Source organism: Boleophthalmus pectinirostris, unplaced genomic scaffold (genome assembly GCF_026225935.1).
Source record: "Boleophthalmus pectinirostris isolate CB_2022bp ecotype Guang Dong unplaced genomic scaffold, ASM2622593v1 HiC_scaffold_10, whole genome shotgun sequence".
Classification (NCBI taxonomy): Eukaryota; Metazoa; Chordata; class Actinopteri; order Gobiiformes; family Gobiidae; genus Boleophthalmus; species Boleophthalmus pectinirostris.
The window spans coordinates 32176827-32203134 of record NW_026570971.1 but is presented as its reverse complement, the minus strand read 5'-3'; the positions used below and the strand labels follow the sequence as shown (position 1 = coordinate 32203134).

General features: G+C 40.7%; 1 protein-coding gene across 1 annotated transcript in view; it reads left to right on the top strand.

Annotated features, from left to right (window-relative positions):
• Positions 1-26308, top strand: part of akap6 (A kinase (PRKA) anchor protein 6) — a 215411-nt gene that overhangs the window by 169620 nt on the left and 19483 nt on the right. The window contains 2 exon segments of the mRNA XM_055155461.1: positions 5525-7906; positions 13994-14452. Coding sequence (XP_055011436.1) covers positions 5525-7906; positions 13994-14452 — 2841 coding nt within the window.

Genomic DNA, 26308 nt, shown 5'->3' with positions numbered 1-26308 from the left:
GTACCTGCTCAAACAAAGAAATAAATGAATGAATGAATGAATTTCCAAGTCAGTTCCGGTTTCAGAAGTAAATTTTCCATTAGTTTTTCCCATAGACTTTTTAAAAAAATGAAAGATTAAGAGATTAAAAGAGGCATCGCAGAGACTAATCAGCAACGCGCTGCTGCCTAATGTCTGTTACACGGTTGTTTTATGTCCATTTAAAACACAAGATTCTGCTGAACGCTTTAATAACCGGACAGTTTATAGTTTCACACAGATTTTAAATACAATTATAGGTCTTGTGGTAATGAGTTACCACAGAGCTGATTAGCCTTGAACTTTCAAACTTTTAATATGGATTAGTCATTAAGAAAAATGAATGGGAAATGTACTTCAGTTCAGTTTACTCCAACAAAACTTTTCCGTATTATTTTCCTGTAGTAACTGTACTTGAATGTGGTCGTATCTCCCTGTATCTTCAAACTGTGAGGTCTTTCCCATGATGCTCTCTGGCTCTGTTGTTATGGCGTCGGGGAAAACCCAGAGAGGAGGTTGTCGGCCATTTTTCATTTTATCGTTTGGTGGATTCTGTGTGTCAGGGAAAGCAGGAGCAGTTTGTGAATGAGCATAAAACAGAGGAGGGCCCATAAATCATCTCCACAGTAACAGGCCAACGTACACCAGCTCCCACAACTTCTGCAGCCACTTCCACTTTTCTTAAGAAATATTCGACCGTTCTCTTTGCAGTTCAAGGCTAGACCTGGTTTAGTCCCGGTTCTGTTGTGGTTCAGTCCTTATTCAGACCTGGTTTAATACTGATTGTCACATGGCTTAGTCCAGTTTCAGAGCTGTTTTAGTCCTGCTTTAGTCCTGGTTCAGTCCTGGTTCAGTCCTTGTTTAGTCCTGTGGTTTAGTCCTGTTTTAGTCCTTTAGTCCTGTTTTAGTCCTGGTTTAGTCCTGTTTTAGTCCTGTTTTAGTCCTGTTTTAGTCTTTAGTCCTGTTTAGTCTTGTTTTAGTCCTGTTTAGTCCTGTTTTAGTCCTGGTTTAGTCCTGTTTTAGTCCTTTAGTCCTGTCCTTTAGTCCTGTTTTAGTCCTGTTTTAGTCCCTTTTAGTCCTGTTTTAGTCCTGTTTAGTTTTAGTCCTGTTTTAGTCCTAGTCCTGTTTAGTCCTGGTTTAGTCTGTTTTTAGTCCTGTTTTAGTCCTGTTTAGTCCTGTTTTAGTCCTGTTTTAGTCCTGGTTTAGTCCTGTTTAGTCCTGTTTTAGTCCTGGTTTAGTTTAGTCCTGTTTTAGTCCTGGTTTTAGTCCTGTTTTAGTCCTGTTTGTTTAGTCCTGGTTTAGTCCTGCTTGTTTAGTCCTTTAGTCCTAGTCCTTTTAGTCCTGTTGTAGTCCTGTTTTAGTCCTGGTTTAGTCCTGTTTAGTCCTGTTTAGCTTTTAGTCCTGGTTTAGTCCTTTTAGTCCTAGTTTTAGTCCTTGCTTTAGTCCTGGTTTAGTCCTGTTTAGTCCTGTCCTGTTTAGTCCTGTTTTAGTCCTGGTTTATGGTTTAGTCCTGTTTAGTCCTAGTCCTGTTTTAGTCCTGTTTTAGTCCTGTTTTAGTCCTGGTTTAGTCCTGGTTTAGTCCTGTTTTAGTCCTGTTTAGTCCTGTTTTAGTCCTGTTTTAGTCCTTTAGTCCTGGTTTAGTCCTGTCCTGTTTAGTCCTGTCCTTTTATAGTCCTGGTTTAGTCCTGTTTTAGTCCTAGTCCTTTTAGTCCTGGTTTAGTCCTAGTTTTAGTCCTGGTTTAGTCCTAGTCCTGTTTAGTCCTGTCCTTTTAGTCCTGGTTTAGTCCTGTTGTAGTCCTGTTTTAGTCCTAGTCCTGTTTTAGTCCTGGTTTAGTCCTGTTTAGTCCTAGTCCTGTTTAGTCCTGGTTTAGTCCTGGTTTTTAGTCCTGTTTTAGTCCTGTTTAGTCCTGTTTTAGTCCTGTTTAGTCCTGTTTTAGTCCTAGTCCTGTTTAGTCCTGTTTTAGTCCTGGTTTAGTCCTGTTTTAGTCCTAGTTGTTTTAGTCCTGTTTAGTCCTTTAGTCCTGTTTAGTCCTAGTCCTGTTTAGTCCTAGTCCTGTTTTAGTCCTGTTTTAGTCCTGTTTTAGTCCTGGTTTAGTCCTGTTTTAGTCCTTTTAGTCCTGTTTTAGTCCTGGTTTAGTCCTGTTTTATTTTAGTCCTTAGTCCTGTTTTAGTCCTGGTTTAGTCCTGTTTAGTCCTGGTTTAGTCCTGTTTAGTCCTAGTCCTTTAGTCCTGGGTTTTAGTCCTTGTCCTGTTTAGTCCTAGTTGTTTAGTCCTGTTTAGTCCTGTCCTGTTTAGTCCTGGTTTAAGTCCTGTTTTAGTCCTGTTTTAGTCCTGTTTAGTCCTGTTTTAGTCCTGTTTTAGTCCTGTTTAGTCCTGGTTTAGTCCTGTTTTAGTCCTGTTTTAGTCCTGTTTTTAGTCCTTAGTCCTGTTTTAGTCCTGGTTTAGTCCTGTTTTAGTCCTGGTTTAGTCCTGTAGTCCTGTTTAGTCCTGTTTTAGTCCTGTCCTGTTTAGTCCTGTTTTAGTCCTGTTTAGTCCTGGTTTAGTCCTGGTTTTAGTCCTGGTTTAGTCCTGTTTTAGTCCTGTTTTAGTCCTTTAGTCCTTTAGTCCTGTTTTAGTCCTGTCCTGTTTAGTCCTGTTTTAGTCCTGTTTAGTCCTGTTTTAGTCCTGGTTTTAGTCCTGTTTTAGTCCTGTTTAGTCCTGTTTAGTCCTGTTTTAGTCCTGTTTTAGTCCTGTTTTTCAGTTCTGGTTTAGTCCTGATTTAGTCCTGTCCTGTTTTAGTCCTGGTTTTAGTCCGTTTTAGTCCTGTTTAGTCCTGTTTTAGTCCTGTTTTAGTCCTGGTTTAGTCCTGTTTTAGTCCTGGTTTAGTCCTGTTTTAGTCCTGTTTTAGTCCTGGTTTAGTCCTGTTTTAGTCCTGGTTGCTGGTGCTGCTCAGTTGTAGATTATAAAAGAGTTCCTTGTTGATCTTTATTGAGACAAACAGAACGTGGTGTTTATTTGTGCCCCTTCAAATGAAAGTGACAGAGATTCAAACGCTCGGATCATTTCAGTCGAACGCTCCGGTCTCCAGCTCGTAAATCTACCACAAAACTCCCACAAAATACCCACAAACCACAAACCAGCCACACAGACAAAGAGATGAATTATTCACACAAGACTCCAGAGACACAAGCAAATAGAGAATCAAAGAGAGGAACTACAGCAGCGTAATTATACAGACTGTTCAGAGGATGGGACAGGAGGGAGGAGAGGGGGAAACAGAGAGAGGGAGGGAGGAGAGAGAAGAGGAGAGACTGAGGGACAGGGGAGGGGGGTGTAGGAGGAGGAGGAGGGGAGCTATAGTGGTGTAATTACACAAACTGTTCAGAGGATAGGACAGGAAGGAGGGAGGAGAGGGGGAGGGAGGGAGAGGAGGGAGGGAGGAGAGGGGGATGTGGGGAGGAGAGGAAAGGCACAGGAGAGGGAGAGAGAGAGGAGACAGGGAGGAAGAAGACATTCATTGAGTTGAAAGTGTGTGTGAACACATGTAAATAGATGAGTCCAGATGTAAGTGGAGAGTGTAATCTCACACCAGACCTGATCCATGATGTTTGTCACAGGCAGTGTCGGGGAGTAACAGATTACATGTACCAGAGTTATGTAATCAGAGTACTAATTATGAGTAACTGTATTCAGTTACAGTTACTGTTTCAGTGAGTGGTACTTGGATTACAGTTACTTTGTAGTTGCATTTGAAATAAATGGATTACACGGCGGTATTTTCCTGTTTTCACATTTGGGGCTATATCCCCCCCCTTTTTTTTCTTGGTAATTCCACTCATTGCCGGACACTAATCCAGGTCTAAACCAGATCTGAACCAGGTCTAAAACCAGGACTAAACCAGGACTAAACCAGGTCTAAACCAGGACTAAACCAGGACTAAACCAGGTCTAAAACCAGGACTAAACCAGGTCTAAAACAGGATTTAACAGGACTAAACCAGGACTAAACCATGCTGCGCGGACTGTGTCTCCTCCTCTTCTATCAATGATATTTTTAAAGACTCGGCCTTTTCATTTTCTTTTAGCAAACAATGTGAAGATTTCCTTGTCTTTGCTTCTCTACAGCAAATCAAGTAATCCAAAGTATTCAGATTACGTTACTCACTTTAAGTAATTTAGTGGATTATGTTACAAACTACATTTTGGGGTGTGTAATCTGTAATCTGTAGGGGATTACATTTTAAAAGTCACCTTCCCAACTCTGGTCACAGCACATGTCATGATCAGTGTCATCTCATTCCTTCTAAAGTGTCACAGGGAGTCTGCTTTTTAAAATCATTTTCACTTCCAACCCAGAAGTTGTTCTCCATTCTGAAAATACTGGTGTGTGTGGAGCTGGACAGTTTTGTCTGAAACTTTTCCTCACAGTGTTTTTACAGTTTTGCCTCAAGGTGTAAAAGGTTTTGAACCCTGTTTTTGTTCAGAGCCACAGCTGCCTTGGGGCAAACTGAGTGAAACATGGCCATTCTGTGCATCTGTCCAACTAGAGCAACATTAGCTCTAAGTTTCCAGTATTATAAACATCATGAGGTTAAAGACTGCAAAGTTTTTACTACATGTCACATGTGAAATATTCAGAAATTAAACACGAGATATTATTATTTTAGGTGATATTTTAATTGAATTTTAATTATTACCATATTTTTTGGACTATAAGATGCACTTAAAATCCTTTAATTTTCTCAAAAATCAACAATGCATTTTATAATCCAGTGCGTCTTATATATTAATTCTGGTTGTGTTACTGACCTCGAACCAACTGTATGTGGTACACGGTGCTCAAAAATCTGTCAGAGCGGTGCAGCTTCGTAGTCATGCCTCTTGAAGGATTGTTGGAGCATTACAGCTACTGTAGTCAGGAGCCTCGCGGAGAAGCTGACTGCATCAGCACACAAGGAGCGAGCTGTTTTTTCAGCACTTGTAAGTTTATGCAAATTAACCATGTGATTTTAAGTTTCTGTAAAATGTGAACAAATGTGTGCAAAGCTGCATTAAACACATTACTCAACCTACATTTGAATCCTCTTTGTAGGAAATAAAAATCTAACTGAAATGATCCACCCACATTCACATTCATAATCCACATTCACCAAGACAGGGAGACAACGGCGGGCGAATTACGCCACGATCTGTCGATGGATCGTGGACGCCTGGACTAAGGATCAGTCTCAAGTGTCGTCCATTTGTTTCTCTTAATGCGTCTTGTAGTCCTGTGCGTCTTATGTATGAAAACAGACGAGACAGTTCAACATTATTGAGATTGTGCCTAATAATCCAGTGCACGTTATAGTCCAAAAAATACGGTAAGCAAAATGTAACTCTAAGCCATGACCTTGAACCTCTTCAGTCTTTTTTTCAGTGTAAATATCTATGAATCCAACTAAAATGTGCACCCAAACACAACAGAACTTCTGACCAACCCATGTTACACGTTTAAAACACTCATATATTATTTTTGTTCTTTCAGGTCCCTGGAAACTTCCTGGAGCCCGGGTTGGTCGACCTCCATCAGATCACCTCGGCCCAAAACGTCGGAACGTCGGGAATTTTAACCGATGACTCGTGGGAATGGGACGAGACGGACATGACCATCTCCGAATCCGCGGAGGAGACCCAAGAACCGGATTTAACCCACGATTTACCTGCTCAAAACCACTCAACTTTAAACTCACAAAAAACTGCAAATTCCACCCTTGTTTATCAAGTTTACAGTCTTCACGATGTGGAGTTGTACAAACAGCCACAATTCCCACAAGCAAATTTGAAAAGCAAAACTGGAAAGCACAAACTGTTGACAAAATCACTGAGTAAAGATTCTTCATTTTCATCTGTGGAATCTTTACCGGATATTTTAGGAGGAATAATGAAACAAAAGCAGGAAAAATGTAATGGTAAAGTTAAGAAAGGTATCGAACGTGGAATATCGGTGAATAGTCGTAGATCGGAAAGCGAAAGTGGAATTGACGCCGGAGATACAGAGATGGCAAACTCTGAAATACAAGATTTTGAGGATAAAGTCGACGATGGAAAAATGAATGAAAGATGCACGTTGGAAAGGATTAATAAGGAAGAAATTGGAAGTTTTAACACGGATTTTGAAAGAACGCAAGAGTTTATGGGCAAGAAAAGCTACATGCAAAACCGGAGACCTCGAAGGGGGGAAGCGGTCGAGATCTTGATAAACGGACGTGGAATTTTAACTCCCGCTGATTCCGATTCTGATTTAGAATTTGAATCTGCAAAACCGTATCAGGAATTAAACCTCGAGCAAAAGTCTGGCTTAGAAAATCGGTTCAGCCCTGTTTTATCTCACGGTTCGTCACTTGAGTCTTTGCTGGCGATGGGCGTGGAACTGTTCCCGATGCAGCGAAGTGCTTCTCTCGATAACGCTAATCGAAGCGTAGAAGGACAAACCGAGGAAGTTGCGGAAAAACAAGATTTAAGTTTTGACAAATTTGTGGAAAATTCGTCCGAGGAGCTGAGCAGACGCACGCTAGATTTGCTGAAAAGACTTGAGAACATCCAGAGCCCGTTAGGAGGCAAGATGACCCGGAGTATGTCGGACATGGCGCTGATTACTACGTCTCCGAACCGAATTCCCGCTTCTCCGTCTCTCGGCGGGAAAATCTCGCCGTTGTCCGGGATTTCTTTCCATTTAAGCCCTCCGTCGTTGATCCAGGAAAGCTCCGCCACCGCTTCTCTGACCGAACTGAGCAGCGCCGAAGATCTGTCTCAAAACTCAGACGATTTCAAAAACAAGTTCATGGATCCCGCGAATGCTGCGAACGCAAACTTCTACTGCAAAAAGCACGGGAACAGACCGGAGGAAATGGACGTAGCGAGCTTAAGCATGGTCGTCAATGTCTCTTCAGCGTGCACAGATGATGAAGATGACAACAGCGATCTCTTGTCTTCGTCGACGTTAACGGAGGAGGAGCTGGGAGTGAGAGACGAAATGGAGGACAGGTTTAGTGCCACGTCGTCCGCCAACGAAGAAGAATTCGACTCTCCGTTCGGGTTGGACTACATGCAGAAAGAGCTACAAAACTGGATCCAAACGCCGTTTTCCAAATCTGAAATCGGACTGAAAGACGAGCTGCAGTGTGGGTCCAACCTCCACCGCAACGAAAACACGGATAAGAAATGTTTTAATTCTTCCAAACTCATTGGAAATAAGAGAAACAAAAACGCAGAGGAGGAAAACAGACGTAACACCACCAGGAGCTACATCAGCCAGTTCGTGGACGATGTCGAGAACGGAAATGTCGACCAAAGCTGTTTAAAAGGCAAAGACGCAGACGATGAACTGTTACGGGAAGAATCGAGCGTTTTTACGAAAAAATCCGAGACGCTTCGAGATTTTTACGCAAATACCGAAGAAATAGCACAAGATATGAGCGATTTTTTCTCACAATCTGAAACGGCAAAGCAGGACGGTTCTAAAAGCTCTTCGTATTTAGTGGGACAGTTAAAAGGTGAACTTCCGTGCCACAATTCGTCCGTGCAGTCGCCGCCGTCGCCAACAGAGGACTCGACTTCCCACGATGCACTGCGCAAAAAGACAAACGGGAGGAAAGCCATCACGATTCAGGAGAAGTTTAAGTTCATGTCTCTGGTGCAGGAGCAGGCCAAAAGAGAAGTGAGAGACAGGGATGTTCACAATAAAAGACGTCACGGCGCTCACTGCTGCAGCCACCATCCAGGGACGTTTTATTCTGAAGAGCCGAAGCCGGGCGAGGAGAACGTGCACGACTTTGTGATGGAGATTATGGATCTGACCAACGCGAGAAGAAACAGAGACGAGACGGAGACGACAGAGGAGACCGTGGGAGCGCATATAAGAGACAAGGTACCAACAACACAACACCTGGGAGGGCATCTGACACAACACAACACCTGCACATTCATTTAAAGACATTTGAGCTGCTCCCATCTCAGTCTAACACTACAGCGATCAGAGTCCTGCATGGGTTCATTTTTGGAGACCCGCACCTGCCCGCACCCGCCCGCACCTGCGCATACAGCACCACACCCGCCCGTTAACCCGTGATTATATAAAAGATAAATCTGCACCTGCCCGGACCCGTTAACATTTCACCTGTTACCTGCCCATGGCTGTGATAGATCAGGGTCAGCCCATTAGTCCAATAGTCCAGGACTAAACCAGGACTAAACCAGGACTAAACCAGGACTAAACCAGGACTAAACCAGGACTAAACCAGGTCTAAACCAGGACTAAACCAGGACTAAACCAGGACTAAACCAGGACTAAACCAGGACTAAACCAGGACTAAACCAGGACTAAACCAGGTCTAAACCACTAAACCAGGACTAAACCAGACTAAACCAGGACTAAACCAGTCTAAACCAGGACTAAACCAGGACTAAACCAGGACTAAACCAGGACTAAACCAGGTCTAAACCAGGACTAAACCAGGACTAAACCAGGACTAAACCAGACTAAACCAGGTCTAAACCAGGACTAAACCAGGACTAAACCAGGACTAAACCAGGCTAAACCAGGTCTAAACCAGGACTAAACCAGGACTAAACCAGGACTAAACCAGGTCTAAACCAGGACTAAACCAGGACTAAACCAGGACTAAACCAGGTCTAAACCATAAACCAGGACTAAACCAGGACTAAACCAGGACTAAACCAGGTCTAAACCAGGACTAAACCAGGACTAAACCAGGACTAAACCAGGACTAAACCAGGACTAAACCAGGACTAAACCAGGACTAAAACTAAACCAGGACTAAACCAGACTAACCAGACTAAACCACTAAACCAGGACTAAACCAACTAAACCAGGACTAAACCAAGACTAAACCAAGACTGAACCTATGGCGCGTCATTAGCGAATTATAAATATATACTCACCACAAACTGCACCACTGTCAAACTGTCGATCACCAGGAATACACCAGGACTGAACCAGGACTAAACCAGGACTAAACCAGGACTAAACCAGGTCTAAACCAGGTCTAAACCAGGACTAAACCAGGAGTGCAGATGCCAAGCTGATCACCACTGTTGATGTTTATGGTTTTATGTAATAAAAAAAACACTCAAGTCTCTTTCAGCCTGGTTGCCATCGTCCCAGGAAAAGATTGGGAAATGTCAGTTGTTTCCAGGGCAACGGACGTCCTGGACGCACGTCAAGTATTTTTCTCTCGTTCAATGTTTATTTGATTCACCTGGTGCGCTTGTGTGTAATCACTACACGCCTGCATACCCGCCTGTTAAATTCCACTAAAACCCGCCCGTTTCAGGAACTATTTGCGGGTAAACGTTGGGTGCAGGACTCTGACAGGGATACAGGAGGGTGGGAGGGCATCTGACACACAAGGATACAGGAGGGTGGGAGGGCATCTGACACACAAGGATACAGGAGAATGGGGAAGTGTTATCATTACATCAACAAAACCATTGGAAAACTACTTTTACTCATGCACACAATTTTTTTTTTTTTTTTTTTTTAATATTCAAATTATAATACGTTTATGGTAAGTTTTCTTATTCTCTGTACCTCTTAAAATTCATCTTTATTATTCACCACGATGAGTCATTATTATTATTATAAGAACTTTCTGAGACTTGGATGTCACTGTAACACTAACAATTTCGCATGGTAACAGTGCACTTTGTGATTATTGGACAGTAAAACACGTTAGAATCTGATACAGACGGTTTTTACCCCAAAAGCTGCTTATACACAGTGTTGGGAAGGTGACTTTTTAAATGTATTCCCCTACAGATACAGATTACATACACCAAAATGTAGTTTGTAACAGAATCCATTAAATTACTTAAAGTGAGTAACGTAATCTGAATACTTTGGATTAGTTGATTTGCTGTAGAGAAGCAAAGACGAGAATACTTAACCGTATTAAAAATATTATTGATAGAAGAGGAGGAGACACATCTGCGCAGCATGGTTTAGTCCTGTTAAATCCTGTTTTAGTCCTAGTTTAGACCTGGTTTAGTCCTGTTAAATCCTGTTTTAGTCCTAGTTTAGACCTGGTTTAGTCCTGTTAAATCCTGTTTTAGTCCTAGTTTAGACCTGGTTTTAGTCCTGGTTTAGATCTAGTTTAGACCTGGTTTTAGTCCTTAGACCTGGTTTAGACCTGGTTTTAGACCTGGTTTTAGTCCTGGTTTAGATCTAGTTTAGACCTGGTTTAGATCTAGTTTAGACCTGGTTTTAGACCTGGTTTTAGACCTGGTTTAGACCTGGTTTTAGACCTGGTTTAGACCTGGTTTTAGTCCTGGTTTAGACCTGGTTTAGACCTGGTTTTAGTCCTGGTTTAGATCTAGTTTAGACCTGGTTTTAGTCCTGGTTTAGATCTAGTTTAGACCTGGTTTTAGTCCTAGTTTAGACCTGGTTTAGACCTGGTTTTAGACCTGGTTTAGACCTGGTTTTAGTCCTGGTTTAGATCTAGTTTAGACCTGGTTTTAGTCCTGGTTTTAGACCTGGTTTAGACCTGGTTTAGACCTTTTAGTCCTGGTTTAGATCTAGTTTAGACTTGGTTTAGATCTAGTTTAGACCTGGTTTTAGACCTGTTTTAGACCTGGTTTAGACCTGGTTTTAGACCTGGTTTTAGACCTGGTTTTAGACCTGGTTTAGACCTGGTTTAGACCTGGTTTTAGTCCTGGTTTAGACCTGGTTTAGACCTGGTTTAGACCTGGTTTTAGTCCTGGTTTAGACCTGGTTTAGACCTGGTTTTAGTCCTGGTTTAGACCTGGTTTAGACCTGGTTTTAGTCCTGGTTTACTTTCCAGCAATGAGTGGAATTACCGAAAAAAAAGGGAAAAAAAAAGAAATAAAAATAAAAAATAATGTGAAAACAGGAAAATACCTCTGTGTAATCCATTTATTTCAACAAAGTAACTGTAATCCAATTACCACTCACTGAAACAGCAACTGTAACTGAATACAGTTACTCATAATTTGTACTCTGATTACTTAACTCCAGTACATGTAATCTGTTACTCCCCGACACTGCAGATATAATATATCTGGACTGTGGAGACACGTTTTGCTCATATACAGTTGGAAAAATCAGAACAGGCCCTTTTACTGCATGTTTTTTTCATGATTTTCAAAGTATGAAAATTAGGGACTCTCTTCTTGAACATTAAATTGGCTTAGCTTATGAAACACGGCCAAAAAGAAATCGTCCCTCCTCACATTTTTGCAGATTTTTCCGGCAGCTAAAATTATTCAGAAGTTAAAATTGTAATAGAGCAGTTATATTAGATCAGATAATCAAATCGTCTCCAAAAATGAGTAAATGTTGAAATGATATGATGGATCTGACTCAGAAATGGCTGAAGTTTCACTCTGCGTCCTGTGTGACCCTGTGTTTCTTTGACTCAAATGTAAAAGTCTTTCCGTTTTAATGTGTGCACCCAAACGCGCTAATTCAATAAAGCGCTTCATAGATCAGAGCTGAAGAAGTAATGATGAAATCTGCATCCCCGATCAGAAAGTCATCAACCAGCCCCCACCGCGATTTAATACACACACTGAGCAGGAGGAGCAAGGATTTACACGAAATACTTTTGAAAATGTCACTAAGTATAATGTGAAATTGTTCAAATGTTTTCAAGAACTAAAATGAGATGCGCAGATATTGACTCAAAAAAACTGAACATGGAAAGGAAAGAGGAGAAGACAAAATTCAAGCTGAAATGATCCAAATGATTCCAGTGAAGGTGTGGGGAGTTTAAAAACACAGTGGAGCACTTCCTGTATTACCACATGACATCATAAAATGGAAAAGAGAAATTAAATATGCACGGTTTGTGTGTTAAAATGCAAAATTGATGCTTGTGAGCCTTAAGTCATGTTCTAATGTTGTTACCTCCTCAAAAACAAACCTGGAGTTGTGTTTTGTTTCATCCACACATGTTTGTGTTATTACCTCCACCAAGGAGGTTATGTTTTTGCCGGTGTTTGTCTGTTTGTTTGTCTGTTTGTTTGTTTGTCTTTTAGCAACATAACTCAAAATGTTATGGACCGATTTTGACGAAATTTTCAGGATTTGTTGGAAATTTGAAAAGGAAGAACTGATTTCATTTTGGGGGTGATCCGGAAGAAATCCTGGATTCTGGATCACTTTGAAATTTTTTGTTAACATTGTGGTAAATGGGGCCAAAAATTGTGTTTCTCAATATCTCTGTTAATTATTGACCAAACCCCATGAAATTTGACTCAGGGATGGACAATCAGATCCTCTTTCATATTCCAAATTGAAAGATACGAGACAAATATTTATGGAAAACACAATTAATATGTATGTAAATGTAGTCCTTGGCGGAGGTCTGCGCTCTCTAGTTCTTTTTATATTTGTATTAGTTTGTCTACATCTCCAAAGCTCAAAATGTTCTGCTCCACCTTGTGATGTCATGAAGCTGAGAATTTCAAGTTAATCTGTACTTTTGCTCAGTACAGGCAATTCCAGATCTGAAATTGAAATTAAAAACACAGTGGAGCACTTCCTGTATCACCACCACTTGGGCTTGGTGTCATTAAGAAGTTGCCGATACTATACACACCTCGATACACTGGCCACGATACCATACATATCTGGATACAGTGCACTTTCAATTTGATATGATATATTTCAAATCAATTTGATACGATAAATAAAAACGAATGGTTAAATCTTGGCTGTGATACTAAAATTCTTTGTTAAACCACTTCTTGTGTAAAGTTCATATGAAACACAAACATTTTAATCATCAAAACAGTGAAAATGTCAAATGTGTCACATAAACGAGTTTCCTTCCACTGAACAAAAAACAAAACTGTAGCACTAGGGATGTAACAATAACCGAAATATCGTGATATCGTATCGTTAAAGTTCTCACAGTAATATCGTGGACCATCACAATATATCGAATTACAAGTCTGTTTGCTTAAATGAAGAGTTATGGTGCAGCAACAGCTAAAAAAAAAAGACAGAGAGAACTACATAGACCATGATCCTTTGCTCCATTTCAGTGCAGACGACAAGAAGAAATAAAAGTTCTAACACTTTTAAGTCTTACTTCTTTGGATCAAGTTTTATCAAGGCATTTTAAGAGGAAAAAGTAGCGTATTAATAGTTTTGTTCGCAGCCTCCACAAAATATCGCAATAAATATCGTACTGTGAGGTTCATACCATGACAATATCATATCGTTACACCTCTATGTAGCACTGTAACCAAATCATTTACTATACTACTTGTACTAATATTCTTGGTCATATATCGATACAGCAGCCCACAATATCAATACTGTATCATCACATTAAACAATACGATATATCGATATTTTTACATTTTTGCACAACCCTAATTACCACATGACATCACGAGGTGGAACAGAGTGTTTTCAGTTTGAAAGAAGAACTAAATATGCATGTGTGAACGAATCAAAACACAGTGAAACTTATAAAACATGTTCATACGTTGTTTTGAGTCAGTATTGCGTTTTGAAAACAATAGACGGTGACATGAAGATCGAAACATGTCTTAGCAGTTTATAGTTTTTGCGTCTTTAAAGGTGCAATGTGTAACTTTTCTGGTGGTGGCTCCGTCAAATGCTTTTCTCTATGGAGATGTTGTTGCTTTGTCTGGAATGTTTCACAGTATGGCATTAAACCTTTCTATCTGCATGGAGACCAAACCAGACCAACAGAAGTTACAGGTCAGATCTGTGGAGAGGCGACCCCGCTCACACTCAGAATGTTGTTTTTCTATGTATTTTTTGAGCTATAAAAGCACCTGTGATTGAATAAATGTAACCTAGAGCTGGTTAATGTCACACTGTGTACAGGTGACGGACCCTCCACCAGAAAAGTTACACATTGCAGCTTTAAAGAGTAAAACTAGACTAAAAACCTGTAGTCAAACGTGTGTTAGAACCTGTTCTCTTTTTGCGGTGCAGGTGCTGGAGCATTCTCACCGCTCGGTTCAGCTCAGAAACGGAGACTTCTATTCGTACCTGTCTCTGTCCTCTCACGACAGCGACTGTGGAGAGGTGCTACAGATGTTAGAACACAAAACCAACTCTTCCTCCAGCAATTCCCCCACGCACGGCCTCAGCTCTCCCACCCCGCAATATTTCAGGAAAACCACGCCGGAAAACTCCCTCTCGAACCAGGAGAGAGAGGAGAAGTCCGACCCAAACCCGCTCCACGCGCTCAGTCCGGAGATCCGAGACGAGGAGACACTGTTCCCAGCCTGCACGGAGGAGGTGTACCTGGGACCCCCGCTCTGCTACAGCCTCTCCGCTCCCAAGAGACAGAAGAGACCCCAACACAACCAGGATCCAGAGGAAGTGCGAGGAGAGTCCGGTCTGAGGTTCGATCAAGGGAATATGAGAGAGAGTCCGAGCTACTATTCAGTCCTGGAGAGAAGAGAGAGAGAAGAGGAGGAAGAGGAGGAGGAGAGATGGGCTCATGAAACAGGAGCAGGTGACAGGTGAGGGCAGCTACTTTTTCTTTTCTTTCTTTTTCTGCTCTTGTGGGGAACTTTTTTCTGCAAAACTGACTCCTGAGAGCTTTAAGTCATGTTATAATGTTGTTCTGTTCTCACAAACAGACCTGGAGTTGTGTTTTGTTTCATTCACACATGTCACAATCCTGCTTTATAAGTCGGACTACATTTTTATTCCAGCTCTTTCTTGTCCCCCAATTTCCCCATCTCTGTCTTCCTCTAATCCGTGTATCATTCGTTCATTCGTTTTTCAATATAAAACCAAACATAAGAAAATGAAAAAACAACAGTTTTCTTCATTATTTGTCTCCAAAATGAAAAAAAAGGATAATGATTCGTTTTTTCAGTTTTCGATTTTGTGTTTAACTAAAGAATGGAAAAAACGGATAACGACCGTTTTCCGTTTACGTGACTTCCGTGACTGCGATGTCGGACTTTTGCGCTGCATACGGACTGAACCAGGACTGACCCAGGTCTGGGACCAGAGTGGGACCAGAGCAGACTCCAAGCTTTGACTCTGAGCCTCAGCAGGGTCCAGGCCTCAGCTTCGAGCTCCGGCCCTGCCATGGGCTCTGAGCGTCCGGTCTGGTCCCGGCCTGGTCCTGGTCTGGTCCCGGTCTCAGTCCCCGGCCTGGTCCTGGTCTGGTCCCGGTCTCAGTCCCGTTCTGGTCCTAGTCTGGTCTCGATCTCAGTCCCGCTCTGGTCCCGCTCTGGTCCCAGTCTGGCCTCTGTCTCAGTCTCTGTCTCTGTATCGGTCTGGTCCCGGTCTCAGTCCCGGTCTCAGTCCCGGTCTGGTCCCGGTCTCAGTCCCGGTCTGGTCTCTGTCTCAATCTCTGTCTCAGTCGTGATCTGGTTCCGGTCTCAGTCCCGGTCTCAGTCCCGGTCTCAGTCCCGGTCTCGGTCCCGGTCTCAGTCCTGGTCTCGGTCTCAGTCCTGGTCTCGGTCTCAGTCTCGGTGTCATTCCCAGCCTGGTCCCATTCTGGTCCCGGACCTGGATCAGTCCTGGTTCAGTCCGTATGCGGTGCAAAAGTCCGACATCACAGTCACGAAAGTCACGTAATGGGAAACGGCCGTTATCCGTTTTTTCCATTCTTCATTTAAACACAAAATCGAAAACTGGAAAAATCGAATCATTATCTGTTTTTTCATTTTGATTTTGGAGACAAATAATGAAGAAAATAGTTTTTTTTTTTTCGTTTTCTTATTTTTGGTTTTATATTGAAAAACTAATGAACGAATGATACACAGATTTCCTCTCTTCTTTGCCCTCTTTTTCTCATTTTCTCTCCTCTCTCCCCTTTTCTCTCTTTCTCTCTCCTCTCTTCTGTTGTTTGTTTATTTGTCAGATTTATTCTGTGTAAACTCTGCGTGTTTGCCTTTACTCACAGATTACTTTGAGCCAATTAAAAAAGACAGATTTTCGTGTTTTTCGTTCTCAACTTTTCACAAACAAGAAATGCACCGCACACTGTAAAAATCTGTAAATGATTCCCCACTGTCAATCAACCAAATTCTGCTGGAGTTAAATTTGTTTTTGTCAAGGTCAAAACTCCTCTAATGAATTCACGTCATTTGTACTAAAGCATATGCCTCTCTTTTTACAGTGTAGATTCACTTCTCTCTTCTCTTTCTCCTCCATCCTTCCTCGTTTCCATCCTTGTTCCCTCATTTCCTTCAGGGAGCTGTCAATCATCCCGTCTGTTGTGTGTGAGGGCGGAGTCAGAGGAGTGACTCAGTGACGGTGAGTCTCATTTCCACACAGGACAATACACAGGTCATGTTTAGTTTTTATTATGTCACTTTACATCATTTTTCATTCACTCGTCACTGATGCTGAGAGTCTGTAGCCACACTTGTACTCACACTGAACAGAGCGGTGAAGTGTCTTGCCCAAGGACACATCAGAGCTGGAACTGAACCACCAAACTTCTGGTTATGATGCGACGGCTCTACCACCTGAGCCAGTGCTGCTCCTGTATTTTCAGTCAGTGTTTTTAGGTTTTATGTGAGATGAGATTCAGAACAAAAGAGGAATCCAGTTGTTTTTAATCATCTACAGACAAAGAGGACACAGCCTCAGGACACACACCTGTGTGTACTTCACTGTGTACTTCACTGTGTACTTCACTGTGTACTTCACTGTGTGATTCAGTGTGTACTTGAGGGTTTACTCTTGCCTAGTACCTGTAATGTACTACCTGGGTACTTGTGTATTTGGAGTGAGTGTGTACAGTAGCAGTAGAAGTTATAGTAGTAGTAGTAGTAGAAACAACAGTAGTGGTAGTAGTAATAGTAATAGTATGCACTGTAGTAGTTTTAGTAGCCATAGAAAGTGCAGTAGTAGTAGAAGTATCAGCAGTAGTATCAGTAGTTGTAGTATTAGAGTGTATTTGTTGCATTAGCCGTGGGGCAGCTGGAGGCACTGAGAGCCCTCTGCCCTCTCTCCCCACGCTCTCCCTCTCTCTTTCTCTCTTTCTCTCTCTTTCTCTCACTCTGCCCTCTCTCTCTCTAACTCCCTCTCTCCTGCTTTCTCACCCTTTCTCCCTCCTCTTTCTCTCTCTGTCACTCACCCTGCCTCTCTCTCCCTCTCTCCTCTCCCTCTGTCCTCCCTCTCTTTCGTCCCTCTCTCTCTGACCAGACCAGAGCGAACTCACTAATCACCTGCTCAAACAGAAACAAAGACACTTTTTTCACACCCACCTTTTCCCAAACCTGCAGTTTTTTGGGGTTTGGAGTTGGTGTCCACGCAGACACTTTTCTCACAACTAAATCAGCACAAAAGTAAAAGATGTATTTAATGTTTGTTTGAATTATTATCTCTGTTGTCACTACAAACTCTGTCAGGACCCTCCTAAACTCAGCTGGCCTGAAAAAACTCACTTTATACTGAAAAAAACTGCTCCACTCTCTTTGTAACCACCTCTTTCTGGCTCCTCATTTTGGTCTTAAAATGATGTATTAACCCTCGCTACATGATCCTGGTGTTTTTAATTCACGATTTTGTCTTTATTTTAGTTAATTTAAGATGAAATTATGCACAAAACTGGTTCAAACTGGTCTTCTGTTGCAGGAGTTTGAAGTGGGTGGGAGGAGCCAAATTAACACTAACAGAAGTTGAAGTTAACTTCAACCATATTAACTCGAACTCCCATTTAACTTTCAAATCGTTAAAATAACACTTTTTGAGTTAAAAACAACTGAAATATTTTACTCTGAAATTGTAACCCTCCAGTTTTTGCTGTGTGACTGCTGTTTTCAGCCTCATCATTTTGGTCTTAACTCTCTCTACATGATCCTGGTGTTTTTATTTCACTATTTTGTCTGTAAATCAGTTTCTATTCCTCATGTGGAACTCAACTCCAAATTCACTCCTGTAACTGTTGGCCTCAGTGAGCTTCATTTGACTGGAGCTGAACGCTGACATCACACTCGCTTTGTCCACTTCTTTACTTAGTCTCTAGTTTGAGCTAATGCATTTTTTGACTCAATTAAAAATAAAAATAAATAAATATCTCAGTTAATAATTCCTCTTACTGTTATTGTCCCTGCTCAGCTTTATTCTCTCTCTCTCACATTAGAGACACCGTGTTTGGCTCTCTTCTCTTTCTTCTCTACCCATCTCTCTTCACCATCTCTCCTGCAATTAATATCTGTCTGTCTTTTCGCTCTGTCTGTTTTTAGCTCTCTCTTTCTCCCTCTCTCCTCTAACCATTTCTGTCTCCCTCACATTATAGAGACGTTGTTTTAGCTTTTCTTCTCGCTCTCTTTCTCTCTCTTCTTCTCCCCCTCTCTTTTACTACTCTCTCGCTTCCCTCTCCCTCTCTTCCCTCTCTTCCCTCTCTCTCTTTTTCACATATAGACACAGTGTTTTTTGCCTGCAGCGTTGAATGACCCTCAGTCCCCCTCCTCCCTTCCACCTGTTCCTCTGCTCTGTACAACATCAACACAATACTGCAAAAATACATTCACACATTTAAAAAAGTACAAAGAATACATGATCATCACATTCACATTTAAATAAAACATCAAATGAAATACATTCAGTCAGACGTACAGTGCATGCGTCTGCTTTGTAGTTATCATCTATGACACCCATGGATCATTATTTATCATTTGGACATTTTAAATCACAATATTCATCTGAAACAACTTAAGTCCACTGACCAAAATGACTGTGCAGTGCTGTTGAATGATGTGGGGCCCATCTCATGCAAAATCAACTTTTCAGAGCTTTTTACTTTCTAAGTCTACGTTCAGACTGCAGGGCTTAACGCTCATTTCCGATGTTTTTGCGAGGTCGTTCACATTTCCAATTAAATGTGACTTGTATGTGACTCCAGTGTGAACATTAAACGGCCCAAAAGTGTCCCACATGTGACACTGGAGACACGACGACGTCAACCACAGCGAGCGTCTCTGTGTTTACAGAAGTTGTCCAAACATGGATGCAGCATTGAGCACCTGGAGATTTTAAAGTTCCTCTCGTACCAGAGCCAGAACATGAACAACTTACTTGTTTTAAGGAGGAGATTGAGAAGGAGAAGGACGAGGTTTGTGGTCGTGGTGTTTTGTGGGACAGCGGCAGCGACGTCCGTTGAAAGGAACGTGTGGATGTGGAGACGGAGCCAAGAGTGGTGAGTGGTGATGTGCTTCACTTCAGTGACACGGAGTTCATTAACAATTTTCGCCTACTTCAGCGCAGAATAGTGACGTTTGTGGCTTGTTGATGACGTGTAGATGGATGAATGCGTTTTGGCCGTTCAGACTGAAGTCACATGTCAAAAGATCAGATATGTATCAGTTTTAGGAGCACATATCCAAGTGTCCTGGGTCACATCACCTATGATGCGTCTGATGTAGCAGAGAGCGATTCACACCAGCTCCCCTCAGTGTATTGTTCTACACTGCAGTGTACATGATATAATAAGTTGATCTACTAGTGTTTATTAAAACTTTACCATTCAGCTGATGTCGACGTGGTGCTTGAGCTTCGTACTCCTCAAAGTCCTCGTCCGATTCTGGGTCCAACACATGCGGCTGAACGCGCTGTATCTCCATGATGAATAAAAGTTCATTCCTTCCGCTATCAGGGTGCACGTCTGTCTCCCCCTCCCTCCCTGAGATGGGCGGAGGAAGGGCGACTCACTCGTCGCCTACGTCACGTTTGGAGGGAGGAGCAATAGTCGGTCTTTCATAGTTCCTGGTCTGTGGCTGCCTCCAAGAAATCAGTAAGATTTCAGAACTATTGTGTAATGGATGTTCCAAAACCCAAATTGTGCTTGTTTATGTGCAGAAGATACAATGTGAAAAGAGATATTCTGCATGAGATGGGCTCTTTAAGAAAATAAAACTAGAGAAGGAAGTGTGTACATCACAGGCTCGGGGCGTGTACCAGCGGTGATGAAAATGGACGTTAATCTGCATCTTGAAAATAAGTGATTAAAAATGACACAAACATGCACGAATCACACAAAATATAACTTCAACTGATTAAATGGTGGAACAACTATCACATGTTTAAGAGCTTTGAAAAGTTGATTGTCCAGAAGAGATGTGCTCAAAAAATAACATGACAATTGTGTTATTTTTCTTTAGTTTCCCTCGAGAGCTTCGTCCTCCAGGAGACCCATCCTTGGGGGACCCTGCTGGACCGTCTCCCCGCTGAAGAGGCCTCGTTCTGGGCTGTGTCTGAGCGGACTCCCCCTCTCTCTCCCGGAGCTTCTCTCCCAGAGCTTCTCTCCTCTTCACGCTGCACTTAAAACTGGATCAAACCAAACTTTAAACTTTCAAAACTAGACACAAGACGCCACTTTGAGAAGGAACTGGTCTGGAAATGGATGGACATAAAACTAATAATGTAACTCACTTATATTCAAATAATATGGTACAATTAGAATTAGCCTCAACTATCTTCACAAACGTGCAACAACAGGAACTTTGAACCAAATCACAGACAAATCAGTTTGTTTGTTTTAGTTCTTTTTTTTTTAACCAGTATTACTTAATTTATTTAGGTTTTATTTATTTACATTTATTAATCATTTACTTTTTTTTTCATAAAGTTTGCGGTTTGAAACTTGCCTGACAAATCCAGAATATTTTTAGTAATATTGATTTTCTGCAGTAACATCACATTTGGAGTGTTCTACCAGTGTGTCTATGGTGGAATGTTCAGCAGTTACCATGGTGACACAACGCAAACCTTAGCAAACACTGTCAAAAAACAAAGATCATCAAAAAAAAGACTAAACAAGACATTTTCAGAAGCCTGTAATCAGTGCGAGCATTCGTGGTTCTGTTTAAGTGTTTGATTTTCAACAAAAAGGTGAGAGAACTGAAAACTTCTGATTGTAGTTTTATGTGTTTAACGACACAAATCAGCTCACCGTTTGTACTTCCAACTAAGTCAACTCTTTCTGGTCACATCGTGTTAAAATAGAGATCAGATTCAAATCTAACAGAGCTTCAGATGGAGAGGTGCCTACTAGGGATGGGCATGATTAGTCGATTAATCCATAATTGATCATTAAGAATTTCATTGATTACGTTCATTTTAATCGACAAACCAAATGTAGGTTGCTGTGCGTAGTGTAGTGTGACCAAACAGGTGTGTACATGTGTCTCTGCATCAGAAGGAGCGAGACACAAACAGTGGGTCAGTCTGCAACGTACCGAAGTGCAAATGTGTATTTAACGATGACTTGTACAAGAAAATTCCACACTTTCTGTTCCGGTCGGGACAAGTGTGAGTCCATGTGCACAGTGTACAAAGCAGCACATATGTTTTGGTGTCCAGTGGGAAAAAGCTCAACAACACCAAAAACATGAAAAATCTTTGCCAGGTGAGAGTCGCGCAATGTCGATGACGAGTCCCCACCTCCCTCCCCCCGTACGCTGTCCTGGTTTTGACAAACACAAATATGGTCACACTAACCTGTATTCACCTGAGTCGTGCCGCATCAGTGACACAAGAGCTGCTTTTTTTTTTCTTTGCTTAGTTTATGCAAATTAGCGATGCAGTTTTAAGTTTGGTTTCTGTGAGAGTTGCGCAAAGCTTATAATCTCAAACGGATTGATGTGGCTCTAGAGTGGTTATGTTTATATGTCGTAAAGTTGAATTTATTTATGCAGATTAGTAGTGCAGATAGTAATAATAATGATGATAAATTTTTATATAAAAAAACGTTAATGATTAATCTATAATCGATCGTTCATTCTCCCGACGATCGATTAAGAAAATTTCATCGAATGCCCATCCCTAGTGCCTACAGTTAGCATCAAACCCCCAGGGAATGTTGATGACGTCAGCAGTGAAATCAGTCTGGTCCCTACTCCCAGACCCAAACCATCGTCCAATCAGATTTGTTTATTTCAGTGACACATGTGAAACGAAGGAGCTCATTGGTCGGCGATCATTTACAAACAAAATCACTTTTCAAATCTGCCTTTTTTTTTTTTTTCAGTTCCCCGTGATATTTCTGTCCTTTCTTCTTTCCTCATGAGCAGCCAGATTTGTTTAGATACAGACAGACCACGCGTGCCCCTGATTGGCTAATCCACCTGTCAATCACGCCCATCTGAACTCCACCAGTGACCAGACTCACATCTTCAGAAAATGTCAGAGAAGTGTTTGTTCTGGAGCTCAGGCAAGTTTGAAACCAAAATGAAACGAAATAAACTAAAAGCTAAAATGAGCACGAGGTTATTTTATGTGAAGTTTTAATTATTTATGGCTTTTTTTTTATATAGTTTTGAAATTCTTATTACACATTTGAGTTCTAGTTCAAGACTGGAAATGTGGTGCTGAATGCGGTGGAGCGGTTTTCGCGATTATTTATCTTATTTATGCAATTTTAGGTTTTAAAATTTAGAATATTTAACTGTTTCATGATTTGTGGCTTTTTTATTTTTTTATACTTTTCATTCTAGTTTTTATGAATTTGAAGAGATGTTGACAGTTTTCTAATGACATAACGAGGAAAAGGCTGATTACAGAATCCATGTGCGGTTCATGTTTCTGTCATTTTGATTTTATTTTTACATCATGTTGCTAAATTAGAAAAAGAGAAGTTACGGTTTCTGAATTTCTATTTTGAAACAGCCAAAATTAATAGATTAAAATGCAATGCTCGGTCCCATAAAAAAAAAATAATAATAATAAAAAAAAATCTTGAAAAATCAGCAAAAATAATTAATTTAAAGCAAAATTATAGATAAATGTTTAACTAAAACAGAATTGTAATGGTCCTGTATTGTCTTTTGATGGCTTTTACACTTAAAATCAGGCTCAAAACAATAGCAACTATATTTAAATCTGAGCTTTGTCTTTGTGAAGGTGAGTGGACTTTCAGAATGCCACCTGATGACATCACAAGGTGGTCCATTTAACAATAGAAGGCCTTAAAGACAAGAATTCCAATTTGCAAATCAACTGAAAGGAATATTTTGGTACGTTTTGACCATTTCCTATTTTTGGCATTTGGTTCTTTTCTACAAATAAAATTGATATAAAATTAATATATTCTAAAAAAAACATTTACCCATAGACTTTTACTTTTATTACCATCTTTATCAGCTCAAACTATGTCCCCAGAACCAAAAGAAAAACCCCAGAATGACTTTAACAAAGCTTCTATTAAACTACCTACATGTGATTATCAAAATAAAAGCGTAAAGACAGAGGATACTTGACTGAACATGTACAAAATCAGGTCCAGACTCTTATTTTGAAAGGCTTTATGATTGTCGCTACGATTCCTGCTGCTACAACTGTCACTGTGCTCTGAAGTTCAAAATGAGAAATCTATCACAAAACTAAACCGTCACTACGTTTGAAATCGATTAAACATGTCAAAAATTTCTGAACAGTTTCGGATTATAATTTTAAATCGCAACGTAAATGAGAAATTAAACATCAAATCAAGGTTTAATTTGAGATACTCGCTTCAAATTGCTCACTAAAATATTTTAACGATGTATTTCCTCATTTTTGAAGGTCCAATATTACACAAACTTGATTCTTGTGAGCTTTAAGTCATGTTAGAGTGTTAAAAGTTATCAAAAAATACTTGGAGTTGTCTTAATTTCACAGCTCTGGACTTTTCAATCTCTACCGAACTGCTGTGAATTTTTGCGTTTTAACTCTTTCCCCCATGAAGACGACGTTTGACGACCGCCCTTGTTTCCTTAATGATTTGAGTTTTACAAATAATGAGGAGCGGACATATTTTATGGATAACTTTGGAGAAAGTTTTTTTTATACTGTTTCTAGTGATATGAACTCTGTTTAAACCCTTTGACAAATATATTTTTTTATGACTATAGTACTCAGAACATGCAGATATCAGATGCTGAATATAGTTTTTTGTTTTCGATTTTGCACCTGACCAGGTAAACTCTCATTTTCAGTGAGCTGTTCTAAACCTATAAATGAGTTGAATCACATTTAAACATCCAGAAATGAAGAGTTCAGAGTCTGAGGCAGGGGTGTCAAACTCATTTTGTTCCGGGGGTCGTATCCAACCGACTTTGATCCCAAAGGGGCCGGATCAGAAAACTCATGACATATAAACCCCAAAAATAACAATAAGTTCAAATATTTGTGCAGAGAAACGCAAATCTATTACAGAAATCTTTTTTAATTGATGAACTCTTTCTTTTACAAAATATTATAATGAACAACCTGAAACTTTAAGAAAAATGCAATTTCAACACAACATTTTAAAAATAACTTGTATGTAAGTCAATTTTTCTTGTAAAATCCTGCACTCTGTGTCCACTTTTCTCATGTTGGACATTTTTCTGATGAGGGTGTCACGGTCAACAGTCAAAACGATCGTCCTTTAAGAGCGTTTGGAAAGAGACAAGTCTTCATTTGTGCTGCTCTGGTGGGAGGGGCCACGTACAGAGACGCTGGAGACGCTGCTGTGATAAACACCGCAGAAAATTACCAATTTTTTTATAGAAAATATAATTAAAATATTTTGGTAGAAAATCAGTCGAGGGCCAGATTAAAGGTCTTGGAGGGCCGGGTCTGGCCCCCGGGCCTTATGTTTGACACCTGTGGTCTAAGGTTTCTAGAAATATCAAATATGTCTGTGTTTCAATGAAGTTAATGAGTGTGAAAGTCATTTATAATCACTCGTGAAAGTCCGTTTTCTTTTATGCAGTTATGCTCTATGTTTAGCCCTAGTAATACATGTATGGTTGTTCCTAGTGGGCGTCCAGGGGGGAAAGAGTTAAGCTTAGGAGATGTAACCAGACTAAAAATAAAGTGTCACTCAAACACGTGAATGAAACAAACCACAACTCGAGATCTGTTTTTGAGGATTCTCACATGATTTAAAGCTCACAAAAGTCCATTTCGTTGCTCATGTGTTCCTGTGATCCATTATCTTCCATAAAATCCCAAATATTGATCGTGATTTGAGGAGATTATTTCGGACGTTGAGGGTAAAACGCGTGCCTTGACTCTGTTTTTTGTTTTGTTTTTTGCGATGTTGTTTGAGGATTTGGGGCGCGTTTCGGTGAATTGTAAATACGACGTGGAAATGCTTGTGTTTGTGAAATGTGGTGTGGAATATTACTGTCATTTATTACAGATTTAGAGCAAAAGAAGCTTGATGCATGAATCCTGCTGCAAATGTGTACAACCATCTCTTCAATAAATTTAAACCAAAAAGTCTGTCGTTTGTTTTTATTTCACTTTTGTCGAATGATCTTGTTTCATGTAAAGTGTTGTGTCCAGTGTGTTTGACCCTCTGATCTTTACTGTCTCTTTACTCTGTGTGTGTTTTTAGATGATGAAGGAAAACCACAAAGACACAGAGAGAACATGCAAAGTCCACACAGAAAGACTCTACAGCCAACTGGGAATCTAACCCTAAAGACCAGGACTAAACCAGGACTAAAGCAATACTAAAAACCAGAGCTAAACCAGGACTCAATCGGGGCTAAACCAGAACTAAACCAAGACTAAACCAAAACTAAACCAGAACTAAACCAGAACTAAACCAGGACTAAAACAATACTAAAAACCAGGGCTAAACCAGGACTCAATCAGGGCTAAACCAGAACTAAACCAAAACTAAACCAGAACTAAACCAGTATGAAAAAACAGGACTAAAGCAGGACTGAAACAGGTCTAAACCAGGATTAAACCAGAGCTGAACCAGGACTGAACCAGGACTAAAAACCAGGACTGAACCAGGACTAAACCAGGACTAAACCAGAACTAAACCAGGACTAAATAAGGTCTAAACCAGAACGAAATAAGGACTAAACTAGAACTAAACGAGAACTAAACCAGGACTAAAAACCAAGTCTAAAGGAGGACTGAAACAGGTCTAAACCAGGATTGAAACAGGTCTAAACCAGGACTAAATACCAGGACTAAACCAGGACTAAAAACCAAGTCTAAAGCAGGACTGAAACAGGTCTAAACCAGGATTAAACCAGGACTGAACCAGGACTAAATACCAGGACTAAACCAGGACTAAACCAGAACTAAACCAGGACTAAAAACCAAGTCTAAAGCAGGACTGAAACAGGTCTAAACCAGGATTAAACCAGGTCTAAACCAGAACTAAACCAGGTCTAAACCAGGGCTGAACTGAACCAGAATTGAATCAAGACTAAAAACCAGGACTAAACCAGGACTGAGCCAGAGCTAAACCAAGACTAAAAAGCATTGCTAAACCAGAACTAAACCAGGACTAAAGCAGAACAAAATGAGGACTAAACCAAGACTGAACTAGGGCTAAAC